Source organism: Anguilla rostrata, chromosome 7 (genome assembly GCF_018555375.3).
Source record: "Anguilla rostrata isolate EN2019 chromosome 7, ASM1855537v3, whole genome shotgun sequence".
Classification (NCBI taxonomy): domain Eukaryota; kingdom Metazoa; phylum Chordata; class Actinopteri; order Anguilliformes; family Anguillidae; genus Anguilla; species Anguilla rostrata.
The window spans coordinates 23034714-23052446 of NC_057939.1; the positions used below are offsets into that span (position 1 = coordinate 23034714).

Sequence of the window (17733 nt, forward strand, 5' to 3'; positions counted from 1 at the left end):
GGGTCAGGGTAGTCTGAGGAGGGGGTCAGGGTAGTCTGAGGTAGGGGGTCAGGGTAGTCTGAGGTAGGGGGGTAGAGGTAGTCTGAGTAGTGGGGTGGTAGTGAGAGGGGGTTAGAGTAGTCTGAAGTGGTGTTGGTGTTGGGGGGGGTAGGGAGTCGGTTAGGGTTAGGTAGTGGGTGGGTTGGTTGGGTGGGGTGGTGTGGTGGGGGTCAGGGAGTCTGAGGAGGGGGTTGGGGTCTGAGGGTGGGGTTAGGGTAGCTGGTGGTAGGGTTAGTAGGCCGTCGTGTGCGATGCCGGTCTTGGTTGAGCGTGGCGGTGTGTTGGTGCAGGGGGCCCGGGGGCCCGGGGGCCGGGGGTCCTGGGGGTCCTGGCCTCGCTCCGCGTCCCTCTCCACCGGCCCGCCGTGTCATGTGTCACCGACATCTGCGCGAGCAAACCGTTTCTCCCCCTCCCCTCCCCATCTCCTCCTCTCCCCCTCCCTCCCCTCCCCATCTCATTTTCTTCACCCCTTCTGTGACCTCCGACCCCAGCCCCGCGGGGAGTGGGTAGCATGCCGCTCGTACCAGGTAGCGCAGCTGACGCTCAGCGCAGCGCTTGCCGTCTTTGCTCGGCGCGGGGGACGAGCTCTGCGTGTCGCGCTTGGGAGCGTGGATCCCGTAGGTCAGGCAAGCGTTCGGCAGTGGGTCCGCAGGAAGCAAACGCTGCTTCTCTGAAGTGATCTGAAGGGACGTCTTGGCTTTTTTTCCCCTCCCCTCTTGCTTGCTGCTCGGTTCTCACTGCCCTGGCTGCTCTGCGGGTTTCTTTGTGTTTGTTCCCCCGCAGTGCTGAGGTATTACAGCGCTGCAGATTAATGCAGTCCAGTTGTTTTGTTAATTGAATGGGTCCCCTCGTGCTGCACAGGGCGTTTCCATTAAGGACTCTAAGTTATCGTTCCCAGTGAAGGTTGTTCCACACACGGTCTCTTATACACACTGTCATGCATGCAAACGGTTACACATACGCATGCCACATACACATTCAGATATACACACAACTGCTAATGCTGGTTGTTGTGCAGTTGATTCTCAATGGATCTTTCTATCTTTCTCTCTCTCTATCTCTCGCTCTCTCTTTCCCCCTTGCAGAGAAGCCATGCGGAATTACCTGAAGGAGAGAGGGGATCAAACAGTACTAATTCTACACGCCAAGGTTGCACAGAAATCTTACGGCAACGAAAAGAGGTAAGACCCCCCCCGCCCCTTTGCCCCTGACATCAGTCAAACCGCAGACTCCGCGTTCTCTGTTCAAAAGGACCTCACACTGGAGGACTGTGCATTCAGGCCTGGGGGGGGGGGTTGAGGGTTTGACTCCAGCTCTGTTGATCTAGCACCACTTCACTGCCTCAGTTTCTACTGCAGGCTCAGGCGTGGGGCCACAGGCAGAGTGTCACTTTGCGGCCTGGTCACACCTTCACTGGGCTGACAGTGCAGGAACCTGGCCCGGGCCCCCTCAGGGTCTCTCTCTCCCTCTCCCTCTCCCTCTCTCTCTCTCTCGCTCTCTCTGACTGCGTCAGCGGCCCCTCCTCTTCCCGGCCCGGTCGGGGCCGAGCGGTGCGTGCGACGGCTTCGGGAGTATCTGCCGGCTGATCTGCGCGGCGGAGCCAGACTTGGACGCTGGTCTCGTTTTCGCGGGGGGTGGGGTGGGGGGGAGGAGAGGGAGGAGGGAAGGGACTCTTTCCCTTCCATTTAAAGTCAGTGAGCCGCGCGGCTGCTCCGGGTAGACCCAGTCTCCGCGCCGCAGAAGAGCCGTGTGGGAGAGAGGAGGCCTTTCTGCCCAAACGCAAAACAGCGCTGTCGCGCGCACAAACGCGACGCATGTGCATATACACACGTACACGCACGCACACACGCACACATGTGTACGTACACACACACACACACACACACACACACATGCACACGCACGTGCACACACACACACACACACACACACACACACACGCACACAGACATGTGCACGTACACACACACACACACACACACACATGCACACATACACGCATGCGCTCACGCTCATAAAGGCAGGCACGCACGTACACACGCGCATGCATGCATGTATACACATACACGCACGCACGCATTCACGAACACACGCACACACACACACATGCGCATTCAAAAAACTATTCACTCACGCTCACCCATACTTGATATGAGGCCCCCTGTTTTCTGTGTATGGGACTGTGTGTGTGTGGCTCTGTGTATGTGTGGGTGTATGTGGCTTTGTTTATGTGTGTCTGTGTGTGTGTGTGTGCATGTGTGTGTGGGCTTTTTTTGTGCGTTTGTAGTTGTGTATGTGTGTGGCTGTGTGGTTGTATGTGTGTGTGACTGTGTCCATGTGTGGCTGTGTGTGTGTATGTGTGGCTCTGTGCATGTGTGGGTGTGTGTGTGTGTGGCTGTGTGCGTGTGTGGCTGTATGTGTGTGTGTGGCTGTGTGCATGTGTGGCTGTGTGTGTGTATTTGTGGCTCTGTGCATGTGTGTGTGGCTGTGTGTATGTGTATGTGTGGCTCTGTGCCTGTGTGGGTGTGTGTGTGTGTGTGGCTGTGTGCGTGTGTGGCTGTGTGTGTGTGTGTGTGTGTGTGTGTGGCTCTGTGCATGTGTGTGTTGCTGTGTGTGGGTGTGTGGCTGTGTGGCTGTGTGTGTGTGGCTGTGTGCGTGTGTGGGTGTGTGTGTGTGTGTGTGTGGCTGTGTGTGTGTGTGTGGTTGTGTGGGCTGTGTGCGTGTGTGGCTGTGTGTGTGTGTATGTGTGGCTCTGTGCATGTGTGTGTGCATGTGTGTGTGTGTGTGTGTGTGTGGCTCTGTGCATGTGTGGGTGTATGTGTGTGTGGCTGTGTGCATGTGTGGCTGTGTGTGTGTGTGTGTGTGTGTGTATGTGTGGCTCTGTGCATGTGTGTGTGTGTGGCGGTGTGCATGTGTGGCTGTGTGTGTGTGTGTATGTGTGGCTCTGTGCATGTGTGTGTGGCTGTGCGTGAGGTGAAATCACAGTGAGGGTTAGGGGAAGTTGTCTGATAGCCTTTTGATTTGGCAGCACAAGCTGCATTTGCGTGGCGTGTGCTTTTAATTTCCTGGAAAAGCCCCGTCAGAGCCGGCATGATGGGGAGAGAGGGAGGGGGGGAGGGGGGGAGAGAGGGAGAGAGGGAGAGAGGGGGACAGTGGAGAAAAATAGGAGAGAGAGGGAGAGAGGGGGAGAATGGAGAAAAATAGGAGAGAGAGAGGAGGAGAGAGAGAGAGAGAGAGAGAGAGGGGGAGCCGGTCTTTCCCTCTCCCTTCAGGATGTGAAAGCAGACAGGTCTGTAGAGATGAGCTGCAGTTCCCCTCCTGTCTGAAGTAGGGAGTGAAAAAAAAAACCCTTCCGCTAAATTCATCACCGAATGACAAATCAAACGCCGGAGCTCGGCGCGCTTCACTTGCCAAAGAGGGGAAAGTAAATGGGCCAAGCCCGGTTGCGTAGTTTGGTCTGTGGCTTTATTTTCAAATGATTTTTAGGCACGCAGTTTTTGTCCTCCCCCCCGGTGCCTCACGTAATGTGACTAATAGCTGAACCCAGAGATGATTCGCCTATTTCTCATCAAAATACCCCCCTCCCTTCACTCCGCCCCCCTCCCCATGTCTACCCCGATTGGCCTGCCTGAACGTCTTCGTTCTTTGAGCTCAAGGGTTTGACGAAGGGAAACTGTTTTTTTATTCACCGATAAATCATAGCGTCTGCGCGTGTTTTTGAGCTTTTCCTGCGCGATGGTGTAGGGTGTGTAATGCTGCCATCTGGTGTTGGTGTGGAGAACTGCTGTGTGTGCGCTGTGTGTACTACTAAAGTATGAGCTGAATAGCAAGGCTCTTTTTTTTTGTTGCATCAAAGCGGCCCCTAGCGGTGACGTTGCCTGTAAAACATCTTTGTGACAGTATCTTAAATGAAATTGCTGTGTGTGTGTAAATGAGTGTGTTAGTTAGTGAGTGAGTGTGTTAGTAAGTGAGAGTGTGTTAGTGTTAGTGAGTGAGTGTGTTAGTGTTAGTGAGTGTGTTAGTGTTAGTGAGTGAGTGTGTTAGTTAGTGATTGTGTGTGTTAGTGAGTGAGTGTGTTAGTGAGGAAGTGAGTGTGTTAGTTAGTGATTGTGTGTTAGTGTGTGTGTGTTAGTGAGTGAGTGAGTGTGTTAGTGAGGAAGTGAGTGTGTTAGTTAGTGATTGTGTGTTAGTGTGAGTGTGTGTGTGTTAATGAGTGTGTTAGTGAGCAAGGGAGTGTGTGTGTTAGTGCGAGTGTGTTTGTGTGTGTGTGTGTGTGTGTGTTAGTGTGAGTGTGTTTGTGTGTGTGTTAGTGTGAGTGCGTGTGAGTATGTGTGTGTGCATGTGTACTGACTGACTGTGTTTTTGCTCAGGTTTTTCTGCCCCCCTCCCTGTGTATACCTGATGGGCAGCGGTTGGAAGAAAAAGAAGGAGCAGATGGAGCGGGACGGCAGCTCGGAACAGGAGTCTCAGCCCTGCGCCTTCATCGGCATCGGGAACAGTGACCAGGAGATGCAGCAGCTCAACCTGGAGGGAAAGGTGCGTACTGACAAACTGCATACTCTGTGAGGACCGCAGGCTAGCAACAAGCACACTCTGCGTCAGTACTGCAGGGTACCAGCAAACACACTCTGCGTCAGTACTGCAGGGTACCAGCAAACACACTCTGCGTCAGTACTGCAGGGTACCAGCAAACACACTCTGCATCAGTACTGCAGGGCACCAGTAAACACACTACGTCAGTACAGCAGGGTACCAGCAAACACACTCTGCGTCAGTGCAGCAGGCTAGCAACAAACACACTCTGCGTCAGTACTGCAGGGCACCAGCAAACACACTCTGCGTCAGTACTGCAGGGCACCAGCAAACTCACTCTGAGTCAGTACAGCAGGGCACCAACAAACACACTCTGTGTCAGTACTGCAGGGCACCAGCAAACACACTCTGCGTCAGTATAGCAGGGCACCAGCAAACACACTTTGAGTCAGTACTGCAGGGTACCAACAAACACACTCTGCATCAGTACAGCAGGGCACCAGCAAACACACTCTGAGTCAGTACTGCAGGGTACCAACAAACACACTCTGCATCAGTACAGCAGGGCACCAGCAAACACACTCTGAGTCAGTACTGCAGGGTACCAACAAACACACTCTGCATCACTACAGCAGGGTGCCGACAAACACACTCTGCATCAGTACAGCAGGGCACCAGCAAACACACTCTGAGTCAGTACTGCAGGGTACCAGCAAACACACTCTGAGTCAGTACTGCAGGGCACCAGCAAACACACTCTGCATCAGTACAGCAGGGCACCAGCAAACACACTCTGCATCAGTACAGCAGGGCACCAGCAAACACACTACGTCAGTACAGCAGGGTACCAACAAACACACTCTGCATCACTACAGCAGGGTGCCGACAAACACACTCTGCATCAGTACAGCAGGGCACCAGCAAACACACTCTGAGTCAGTACTGCAGGGTACCAGCAAACACACTCTAAGTCAGTACTGCAGGGTACCAGCAAACACACTGCATCAGTACTGCAGGGCACCAGCAAACACACTACGTCAGTACAGCAGGGTACCAGCAAACACACTCTGCGTCAGTACAGCAGGCTAGCAACAAACACACTCTGCGTCAGTACTGCAGGGCACCAGCAAACACACTCTGCGTCAGTACTGCAGGGTACCAACAAACACACTCTGCGTCAGTACAGCAGGGTACCAACAAACACACTCTGCGTCAGTACTGCAGGGTACCAACAAACACACACTGCGTCAGTACTGCAGGCTACCAACAAACACACTCTGCGTCAGTACAGCAGGGTACCAACAAACACACTCTGCATCAGTACAGCAGGGTACCAGCAAACACACACTGCGTCAGTACAGCAGGGTACCAACAAACACACTCTGCGTCAGTACTGCAGGGTACCAGCAAACACACTCTGCATCAGTACAGCAGGGTACCAACAAACACACTCTGAGTCAGTACTGCAGGGCACCAGCAAACACACTCTGCATCAGTACAGCAGGGCACCAGCAAACACACTCTGCATCAGTACTGCAGGGTACCAGCAAACACACACTGCGTCAGTACAGCAGGGCACCAGCAAACACACTCTGTTAGCACAGCTGAGTACCAACAAGCACACTCAGAACAGATGTGTAGCAAAATGTGCCAAAATAAACACTCTGTTAGCACAGCAGGGTATCAGCAAACAGTGTGTGTCAGTACGGCAGGGTACCAACATGTATAATTGTAAAGTCATGTGTGGACCAGCGTCTGCCCTCACTGTTTGCTGTGGTATCCGCAGCGTGAGAAAATGTGTGTACCACAGTACGCACTATGTGAAGTCAATCAGAAAATACATAATGCACGGGAATAGGGTCCTGGGCTTCTGTCAACCTGTTTTGAAAGCCTCTAATTCAGTCCTCAAATGGCAAGATGCCGATGCAGCCCCCTGACGAATCCGGCTCATTTAACGATCGTCAGCGGCGATCCCACAGCTGCGAACGAATCCCGCTAATTACGCCTGCCCTCGCTAGTCGCTTCGCTGAGCGGTGACTGCGACTCATTCGCCCACGACTGAGCGGCCTTCACTGTGTATCCATCCTCATTCGACTCAGTGTGGGCGGCAGTGTAGCGTAATGGGGAAGGGACTGGTCTTGTAACCTAAAGGTCGCAGGTTCGATTCCCAGGTAGGATACTGCTGTTGTGCCAGGTACTTAACCTGCATTGCTTCAGTATAAGTCCAGCTGTATAATTGGATTCAATGTAAATGCTATGTAAAAAGTTGTGTAACTGTGGATAAGTGCGTCTGCTAAATAACTGTGATGTAATGTGTGTGGCGTGTGGCTGCGGCTAAGGCTAATCGCTAGGCCTCCCTTTCCCCTCCTCTGCAGAACTATTGCACAGCCAAAACTTTGTACATATCGGACTCAGACAAGAGAAAACACTTCATGCTGTCCGTCAAGATGTTCTACGGCAACAGCGCCGACATCGGCGTCTTCCTCAGCAAGAGGATCAAGGTCATCTCCAAACCTTCCAAAAAGAAACAGTCCCTGAAAAACGCAGACCGTAAGTACGCCCCCGCCCCCCCCCAAATCCCATTTTAAAGTCTGTTTCATGCAACACTGTATGTATCCCCTGTTTTATTGTTCCATGAGTTCAATGCTAATTGTAAGCATTCCTGCTTTTATGGTCTGATTCCCATGGGTTAAAAGGAAGGACACAAGAAAGGTTCATAAAAGGGATTGACAAAGTGAACTATGAGAGGTCCTTCAGGTTGAGTTCTGTTAGTAGAACGAGGGGACATAAATGGAAATGAACAAAAAGTAAATTCCGCACAGACGTTAGGAAGCATTTTCACGCAGAGAGTAGTCGCTGTGTGGAATAGCTTGCCAGGTCATGTAGTACAAGCAGAAACTCTGAGGGTTTTGAAGACCAGGCTTGATGCGGTACTAGATGCTATGTAGTTCGTAGATAAACCAAGCACTAGGTACACTTCAGTGGTTGGAAAATGGTGAGCATTGTTGGGCTGAATGGCCTGTTCTCGTCATTATGTTGTTTTGTTATGTTACGTTTTATTATGTTTTGTATGGATACAAGGCTTCCAGCTGCAGTGATTAGCTTGACAGGAGTTGCCCAATGTTTCCAAACATTAGACACGAGCATGTGGAACCACTTTCCTCACAATCGAAATGAAAACACAAAGGAAAAACTTGTATGCAGTGGAGTGTCAGGTCCTGTGGGTAAAGTTCTACTCCGTCCTGCTAGAGGGCGCTGTAGTTCAAAACTGTAACATCCCAAGAACTTCAGCCCGCGTTGTGGGCAAAAAATAGCATTAGCCTCAGACATATTATTTACAGTGTATTTATGTTCACTCTCTTTTTTTATTGTGACACATTTAGCCGTCTTCTTATCTGGCGGTTTGAACTTGTGTTGCATTTGAGGCTTGTGTGCCTTTGGATAAAAATGACCTGTTAATCTCCCTGAAGTAAGCCCAGCTCTCCTGGGAGTGGTTAATGATTAAACCGGACAATACACAGGGTGCCTATGAAAAGCTTTCATTTCGCTCAACAACCAAAGGAATCTTTTTGATTTTTTCATTAGATGTAATATGAGTTAGCTTTGCTTCACCTTTGCCATTCACATGAGCAGCCACGTATGTTTGTATGTATGTATACAGAGGAGATTGTTACGATAAGCATACACATGCTGTATGTGTGATTATTCTCTCTGTCTCTCTCTCCCTCTCACTCACTCTCTCTCTCCCTCCCTCTCTCTTTCTCTCTCTCTCTCTCCCTCTCTCTCTCTCTTTCTCTCTCTCTCTCTCTCTCCCTCTCTCTCTCCTCTCTCTCTCTCTCTTGCTCGGACGTGCTCTTTTTCCCTTCGCTCTCGCCGTCCACCTCCTACCTCTCTTACTACTCTCTCCGCCGCTCCCTCCTTCTACATCCCCTCCTCTCACCCCCTCTCTCTCCCCCCCCCCCCCTCCCCCCCCATCCCACCTCCAACCCCTCCCCCTCCCGACCCTCCTCTCCCCCCCCTCATCGCCTCCCCTCGTCCGTGCATTGCATCGGGGACGAAGGTGGCTCTTTTTAACCGACTTCGCTCTCAGACCGTCAGCACCCGCTACCTGCACGTGGAGGGGGGCAACTTCCACGCCAGCTCCCAGCAGTGGGGGGCCTTCTACATCCACCTCCGTGAGTGCACCGCCCGAGCGCTCCGCACCCCCCACCCGAACCGTGCACCCCGCACGCACCGCACCCCAAACCGCACCCCCCGTCCCGAACCCTGCGCTTTACACGCCCACCCGAATCATGCGCCTCACACCTCGTCCCAAACCCTGCTCTTCACTGCCTGCCCGGCCAGCCGCGCCAACGCACAGAAATAACCCCCCCCCCCAAACACACACCCCACACACACTAACGCATCACCACTCCCCGCCTATGGTCCCTCAAAGTACACAAGCTCACAAGTGTCACATTAAAAACCTTTCTTTTTAGAACTGTACACAGGGTGCTGCCACATTGCTTGCAGCTGTACGAACTCTGGAAAGTGTTTAACGAGTGAGAACCCTGTGCTGCCTGTGCAGACTTCCTTATTGTGCCAGGGAACCGCCTGACCGGCATGCGTTACAACAGCGCTGCACTGCGGGCCGACCGCAGGGCGCTCAGGCACTGCGGCCGTGCTCCGACAATACCGCCACACAAAATGGCCGCCGGCGTTACCCGGGGAGACGAGTCTCCCGTAGCGTGCGGTGGCGTCGCCCGGCGCGGCCCCGCCCCCTCTGACGCGCGCGTGTTTCCCCAGTGGACGACGAGGAGTCGGAGGGCGAGGAGTTCACCGTGCGCGACGGCTACATCCACTACGGCCAGACCGTCAAGCTGGTGTGCTCCGTGACCGGGATGGCCCTTCCGAGACTGGTACTGGTCCCGCTCTGCTTCACTTCCCCTCCCCACCACTCTCTCTCTCTCTCTCTCTAGAGTTGGCTTTTTCATTTCAGTGTCTGTTTTGTGGGTTTCTTCCAGTATCGAGCCTCGTATTGGGTCACTAGAGCTGCACGATCTGGCTAATTGCAGTTTTTAAAGATTCTTATCGACACCCAGTAGATATGGGCCATGATGTTTTTTTTCCCCAAAGCAGTTCACGGCCTCTGATATTTGGTTGTTTACTACTGCGTAAGGGACAGTTAAAGAAAAAAGATGAAAGATCGCCGATATGCTACACGGCGGTGTTTATTCTTGCTACTCTTAAAAAATGCAATCTGATGAATCGTGCAGCTCTAATGATCTCTATCTCCCTCTCTTTCTGTCTCTCTCTCTCTCTTTCTCCCCTTTCTATCTCTCTCTCTCAATAATGTCTTGTGTGAATTGTACTATGTAAATGCATTAGCTGGGACTTCCGCAGTGTCAGTGGTTGGGTGAACAGAAATGGTGGCTCTTGTTTAGGCCCTGCGCGCATGCGCTCACAGACCCCTTTGCATCTGAGGGGAGCTCCCATCCATCATCCCTAAACGGATGATCAGTTTTATCTGTGACGCGTCGCGCCGGGCCCGGCGGCCGATTAATCACCGGCCCGCCCGCCCGCCCGCCCGCCCGCCCGCCCCGGCAGATAAACCTCGCCCCGCTCCCCTCTCTCTTTCGAGCCCCCCGTCGCCCGTAATCGAAGCCGGCTCTCAATCCTCAACGTCTCCCCCCCCCCCCCCCCTCCTTGTGACGTTTCTCCGACCCGCAGATAATCCGCAAGGTGGACAAGCAGACGGCCCTGCTGGACGCGGACGACCCCGTGTCCCAGCTCCACAAGTGCGCCTTCTACCTGAAGGACACGGAGCGCATGTACCTGTGCCTTTCCCAGGAGAGGATAATCCAATTTCAGGTGAGGCCCGCGTCGCAGTAAAAAAGCCCAGACCCCCCCCTCTGCCTCAGTTAACCGAACGCATTCGTGACGCGCCGCCTTTGAATCGAATGAGAATGATGTCACGCTGTTGTAATGTTGAGATGATGCATCACGTTCCCCTTCATGTGCTTTATCAGCGCTTTACTTGCTGGCTTCTTATTGGTTGTTTTTTTGTGCTGTTTCCTCATCTGAGCTCCTGAGTTGATAACTCAGTTGATTATTTCACCCCCCAGGAGAAAGACTGGGTTTTTAATCTGTTGTTCTGCTCTCTTGGAGACAGAGGACTTTGGCCTGAGCCCGGGAGAGTTGAGGGGTTTTTTTTGTAATGGCGGTCGGGCGGACGCCACGCTCCGCTGGTCGGCCAGAGGAAGGGCGGAGGGGGAGGGAGACTCCGGTCCTGAACATCTTGATAGGGGACGCAGCGCCGTCAATCATTCTGCCTGTAAACGAATTTGCGAGCGCGGGGAAGCTCGTCCGCCCGCTGGTGACCCGACGGCGGGTATCTGTCCATCTCTCCCCCCCCGCATGGTAAAGCGGGGCGATCGTATCTGGCGGAAGCGCAGAGAGGGCGCCGCCGAGCCCCCGTTTCAGATCCGGTGGGGAGCGTGCACTCGGCGAGAAGTTTGACTGTGCAGAATTGAAGACGGGGAAGGACGCTGTTCTCTGACATTTTTCTGTGCCGCTTTCCATTTTTTTCTTCTCAGATTACAGTTGCGTAATTGACCGAACATGTGAGCCACTCTCAGGCCTGTGATTTGCTCTCCCGGTTTGTAATGGCCAATCATATTCACCAGCTGCTCTTATTGCTGAAACCTTCCTTGCCACTTTAGGAGAGTGCAGACGAGCACACGCATAGCCCTGCCTTTTGACTGGATTTTAATTGGATGGTGTGATTACAGCAGTCCAGCCTACTACACCATTGTATAGAAAGGCCCCTCTTTCTTAACTGAGATCAGTTATTCATGCAGAGCGACTATACCTTTTCACCAGGTTCAAAACTTGCTTAGCATTCAGCGATTTAGAGTTACCGTATCCTTCTACTGATTGGCTGCCGTGTTCAGGTTCTGATTGGCTGCTGTGTTCAGGTTCTGATTGGCTGCAATATTTAGGTTCTGATTGGCTGCCGTGTTCAGGTTCTGATTGGTTGCCGTGCTTTTGTTATTATTGGCTGCTGTGTTCAGGTTCTGACTGGCTGTCACGTTCAGGTTCTCATCGGCTGTCGCGTTCAGGTTCTGATTGGCTCCCATGTTCAGGTTCTGATTGACTGCCGCGTTCAGCATCTGATTGGCTTTCGTGTTAAGATTCTTGATTGGCTGCCGTGTTCAGGCTCTGATTGGCTGCCGCGTTCAGGCCGCCATTGTAAATAAGAATTTGTTCTTAATGACTTGCCTGGTGAAATAAAGCTGAATAAAAGTTCAGGTTCTGACTGGTTGCGGCTGCCGTTTCAGGCCACTCCATGCCCAAAAGAACCAAACAAAGAGATGATTAACGACGGCGCCTCGTGGACGATCATCAGCACGGACAAGGCGGAGTACACCTTCTACGAGGGTATGGGCCCGGTCCAGGCCCCCGTCACGCCTGTCCCCGTCGTCGAGAGCTTACAGGTAACCCGGGCTGCCCCGGCCCTACCGCCAGGGAAAAAGCCTGATTTAAACCTTCCTCCCCGGGGCCTTCTGCTTCAGCCACAGAGACCGGCACAAACCCGGCCTGTTCAAGCAAGGAATTCTCAGAGTGCCGCTGTTATGTTATTTTTACAAAAAATTCCTCAGTCCTAATTAATACTTGTTTTGTTCTTAATTAGTCCCTTCTGGGTTTATTTCAGGCATCGTTCTGTGCGTACCGTACAGCACCAGGGGAAATTAAGAACACCAGACCTGCTAAAATTAGAGTCCGCTAGAGAAAAGAACACTAATTAGATTCACAAACAGCCATGGTTTTATTTGTGATTTAGTTTTATATTTGGCTTTTACATTTGAGTGCATTTTAGTTGAGATACGACTTTTGCATTTTGTGGTTTTCCTTCTGTCATAAGCTACATATTGCGATGAACAGTTTCAGCGTGCAGTGTTTTACTGTCCCTATATCTCCCTCTCCCTCCCTCTCTCCCTCACTCTTTCTCTCCTTCCCTCCCTGTTCCACTCTCTCTCCTTTCCTCTTCTCTCCTTCTCTCTCACCCCCTCTCCCTGTCTCCAACTTCCTCTCCCTCTTTGTCCGTCCTTCCCCCCACCCTCTCTTTCTCCCTCCCTCTCCACCTCTCCTTCTCTCTCCCTCCCCTGCCCTCTTCTTCTCTCTCCCTCCATCCCTCTCTCTCAGCTGAACGGTGGAGGGGACGTGGCCATGCTGGAACTAACTGGGCAGAACTTCACTCCAAATCTCCGAGTTTGGTTCGGTGACGTTGAGGCTGAAACCATGTACAGGTAAGCGCAACCACTCCTGCTGTTAGGCCCCACCTGGCTTACAACAGCTCTACACGAGCGAGCACTAATGCCAACCACAAATCGTCAATACAGGTTACATATCTAACTCACAATGATAAAAAACATCATAACCCAGAGCCATGGAAGTGCCATAACCTACGTTAGCACAACGGTAGGGGTGGGAGGGGAACCAAGATTCAGTCTGTGAAGGCTTCAGTCTCCGTCAGAACGATTCTGCTGTCCTGACCACCGTGGGCAGTTGGTTCCTCCAATGGAGAGGCGTCCATCTTAAAAGATTTGTCCCGATTGAATCTGGCCCCTAAAGCGAGCCCATCCCCCGTGTGCCCCCCCCACCCCCCAGGTGTGCGGAGAGCATGCTGTGCGTGGTCCCGGACATCTCGGCCTTCCGCGAGGGCTGGCGGTGGGTGCGGCAGCCGGTGCAGGTGCCCGTGACGCTGGTGCGGAACGACGGGGTCATCTACTCCACCACCCTGACGTTCACCTACACGCCGGAGCCGGGTCCCAGGCCGCACTGCTCGGCGGCCGGCGCCATCCTGCGGACCGGCGGGTCCAACGCCGAGCCCGGCGGCTACGCGGGCGCCGCCGGCGCCGCCAACCCCGCCAGCGTCACGTCGTCCTCCGCCGCCGCGGCCGCCGTGGTGTCCTAACGGCCGGCGCAAAGACTGAACGGACTCAGCGGCCGCGGCCAGACACAAACGACAAACGGCGACAACAACCAGAGAGAGAGAGAGAGAGAGAGAGAGAAAGAGAGGTGACGGAGCGAGAAAAGAACTGGGATCTGCCTTCGGCGCCCTCTTGTGGTTTCTCAAGGGACATGCCTTGTCCGGGTCTTTCGCAGAAATTTTTGGGCGGCTTGGGGGGGGGGGTGGGGTTTCATTTGTCTGACCCCCGCCCCCCCCTCCCCCAGAGCGTTACCGTGGACAACAGGCTGGAGAAAGAGAGACCACAACAATGATACATCAGCCATGTATAAAACTTTATTCAAAGAAAAGTCTATTTTTTCGCTTTTTATTTTTTTCTTATTTTTTTTTTCTTCTTGGTTCGTTTTTTTTTTCCTCTTTTTATCGTTTTCTTTTTGATTGTTTGTATGTTTTCTGTAAAGGGGCGAGATGTATTACTGTGTGGGTGGAACTGAGGAGTTAGATAAATGCATATAAAACGTGATAATAACATAGTTTTTATGGACCAAGGATATTGTATAAGCTTTAGTAAAGGTACATTTTCTCCATACCTTTTTTTGTATTAAACATAGTAAGTACACTTTTGTTACCAAATAGTTTCTATTTTTCCTCTGAGCTTGGGCTCTGAAGTATGCCTTGGGTCTCCATCCCGACCTGGCTTGTATATTATAGCTACCTTACTCTTCCGACAAAAAAAAAAAAACCCTTCATTTTTGTACGGAACTTTTTCATTTTAAAGTATCTTGTTTCATTTTTTTTAAAAGCAAATTTCGATTATGACTAAGTTTTTTTTTTTGTTTTGGTTTGTTTTTTTTTTAAGACCGAAGGTGTTTAATTTCCATTTGGGAGAAGCTCAGAGGGCCTTTTTTATTGTTCATTTATATGAAGTCTTTAAAAAGAAAAGCTTTAAGCAACACCTCTGCCTTGCCTGCAATACCCGATGTGCGCTAAGTTTCCTTTAAAAACAAAAATAATGTATCGCGAAAAAAGGAGCCATAGCGATTTGTGACCATTCTTCCATTTTGAAGTGCTAGAGTTCTTATACGAGTTAAACAAAACAAACAACAAAAAAAACAAACAAACAAAAAAAACAACGTTCAGTCAAAACATTCTGGCATTGTGTGAAAAACTGTAGAGGAGGTATTAGTAGCTATAAGGTAGCGGAGCTAGAGGAGATATAAGATAGAGGAGAGTTTATCAGTGTATCACCCAAATGCGAAACTGTCAGGTTCGTTCGGCATATCTAATATCTCGACGTTTTCGCAAAATTGCTTTCATCACTGTAATTATCTGGTTTTAGGCCAGCTCTCGAGTCTGAACTACGGCTGTCAATAAGGTTGCATCTTCTCCTGGTCATTTTTGTCTTCCAGGTTTGCCGTCATCACCGTAACCCCGCCCTTTCTTTAAAGAGAACGAATCACTGAACGCTTTCAGATTTAGACTGACAGTTCAGTGGGATGTGGCCTTACTGCGACCTCTGTGTCAAGTGTGTTTTTTTTTTTTTTTCTAAATGTTTGTTTTATTTTTATCGTTGCCTACAGCCAGTTTGCTCTTCACTGTTTTTGCCTTTTCGTTTTTTTTTTAACAGGTTACTTACACGTTTTTAAAAACTGTTGCATTGTTACATTGGTGTATGAAGATCTGCTGAAATGTATCGCTTGAAAAGCCGCCACGTGCGTTTTTCCCCTTCTTTCCCGCTACCCTTCCATGGCGCCAAATCTTGCCGTACAGGTTAAACCGGTAAAATGTTTTGCAACCGCTGAGCACGCGTCCTTTGAAAAAAATAAAAAATAAAAAAAGACGTTCTGCCCTCTAAACCAAAAGAACAGGGGCCCTGACCCAGGAGACCAAACAAGCGCAGAGCACTGACTCCAGAGAGTGACGTTACCTTTTCTTTTTGCGAACGCGCGTACCACGTTAAGCCCTGTTACACGCGCGCACCGTGCGGGTGCGCTGGGTTACAGTCGTCTGGACCAATAAGTGTGGCCGACACTAAAGTTCCTCCGTGTCACTGTTAAAGAAGGGAATGTTCCATTGGCCGCCCGCTGCCTAACTGTGAGGTCACTTCCTTACCCCAGAGATGAAACGGAGCTGCAAAGCTGCACAAGCGAATCCGGGAGGTTATTTCAGTCTTTTCTGAAGATGACGGCCTTCCTCTCCCACGTGTTAGCCTGCATGAGTCAGTACCGTGGCTGCTAAGCCATGTTTTTTTACTAGCTAAAATCAACAATTATTTGCAAGTGAAGTAAACATTAGCTAATGCTGGAAAAAGCTTTTTTATCACATTATCAGTTTTGGGGGAAAAAAAACTAAACGAAATCTGTTCACCAGCACTTATCTTACTCGTATGTTGCAACACGTTTGCAGATAAAAAATGATAACCTTTCGGAAAACGTATTGGTGCTTTATCACACGATTTCAACCTGCTGTTACAATGTTAGGAACTGTACGCCGCACTTATTTGTCCTGACACCGTTGTGTGTTCTGAGGTCCGGGGTTGTTAAAATGGGATTCGTACACGGGCTGCGAGTGTGTGTCTCTTCACTGGCACCGGTGCAGGAAGTTAAAATGGCTTCACCAGACCCAGTGAGGGGTAAATCTGGTTCTGCCGGGTACCAGCGAATGGTCACATGACGCGCCAGTCAGTCAGTCTGGGTTTTAATACTCAAGATCCCAGAAGCACCTTCTTCAGCTGTGTGCGTCTCATCCGTCAGAGTTGACCTTGCAGTTGAAATGTTGCCGTTTGTTGTGAGCGAGGCTTTTTTTTCCGTCTGTTTTTTTTTTTTTTTTTTTGGTTTTTTGTTTGTTCGTTTTATTTGTGAACTGGAAGCGACCACTGTGCGGCAAATGCTGGAACGACCCCACCACTGGTTTCCCCCCCCCTCCCCTGGGGAAGGGGTGACCGCGTGGGGAAGACCAGGTTAAGACCGCTGTGCCCCCACGCTGCGGCTAACACTGCCCCCCCCATCGTTAAATGATTAGCCTTCTAGCGACTCGCCTCGAAATAAATAACCGTTTGCTTTAGGCATCTAACTGTCCTTTGTTTGTCAATTACATGAGCTGTCCAAATACTTCATCCATTTCATCATGAATAATGTTGTTATTATGATTATTATCATTATTTTGTATTATTAATTGAATTACGTATGTTTTTTTGGCACTCGGTAGTGTGAAGATAAGTCACCCTTACTCTTGAGTGGCCTGTAGCCTGTAAATTGTGCTTTTCACGTTAAAGACTAGGAGGTTATATGTACAGTGTTTAGCTAAAGAATAGCTACTTTACCTGTGTCTGTCGTGGCTTCACTCTGTCTGAAAGGGGATGTTGACTTTACAAACGGGGCTGTTTCACTGGAAAATGACAGTTGTATTTTCTAAATTTGGCAGTTCTGAACAAACAGCTGTATATATATATATATATATATATATATATATATATATATATAATATATATATATATATAATGCAAAGAAACATAGGTCAAGTCAAGTCTCTTTGTGTCGCAGTACGGGCATCTTGCTCGCCTGTCTGCTTTTTGGGCGTAAAGGACAGAACACTGTCAGGCCTTCCAGTCGAGGTCCTCTGTGTCCGTTTCATCTATCCTCGCAGGTGGATCTCTGTGTGTTCAGTGGTTTTAAAGTGTAGATGGTAGATGACCTCGATTCTGCGCTGTCTTCCTACATTATCCAAACAGTGGCTTTACAGCAGGGTGTACTCCGTAAAAAAGGCAATACATTGGTATGATCATAATAGAAGTGTGTACACTCGCAAGAATAACTAATACTGTAATTTGAATGTCTGCAGAATTGTTTTTTTTAATTTTTATTTTTTTTTATACTCCTTTACATTTTTGAGAACCTACCATTATTGAGCGAAAAAAGGGTTGCTTTGTGATTTGTAAAATTTTCCTCCTTTTGTTAAAAGAAGGGCGGGAAGAAGAGAAACAATTTGAGGGATTTTATTTTTCGTATTTTGAACTTCATCCATGTATATCCCCATTACGCGGTATAATATTGTATTTTTTTAAATTATTGTTGATGATGTTTACCCACTTGTGTGTTATGTCCCAACAAAATAAGTGCATTAAGCCCCTGCTGCCTCGTTGGCCCGGTTGCCATGGTGACGTGCGTAACCCCCCCCCCCCCCGGAAGGGGCTGTGGATGAGCCTGTGTTTC

The 17733-nt window shown here is 50.4% G+C and overlaps 1 protein-coding gene across 1 annotated transcript in view; it reads left to right on the forward strand.

The window, feature by feature from the left end:
- rbpjb (recombination signal binding protein for immunoglobulin kappa J region b) overlaps positions 1-16340 on the forward strand; it is a 59367-nt gene extending 43027 nt beyond the window's left edge. The window contains exons 3-11 of the mRNA XM_064343824.1: positions 1125-1220; positions 4410-4575; positions 6948-7123; positions 8611-8747; positions 9358-9470; positions 10282-10422; positions 11892-12047; positions 12757-12860; positions 13222-16340. Coding sequence (XP_064199894.1) covers positions 1125-1220; positions 4410-4575; positions 6948-7123; positions 8611-8747; positions 9358-9470; positions 10282-10422; positions 11892-12047; positions 12757-12860; positions 13222-13528 — 1396 coding nt within the window. The 3' untranslated portion in view covers positions 13529-16340. The remainder of the gene's footprint in view (positions 1-1124; positions 1221-4409; positions 4576-6947; positions 7124-8610; positions 8748-9357; positions 9471-10281; positions 10423-11891; positions 12048-12756; positions 12861-13221) is intronic.
- Positions 16341-17733: the final 1393 nt, after the last annotated feature.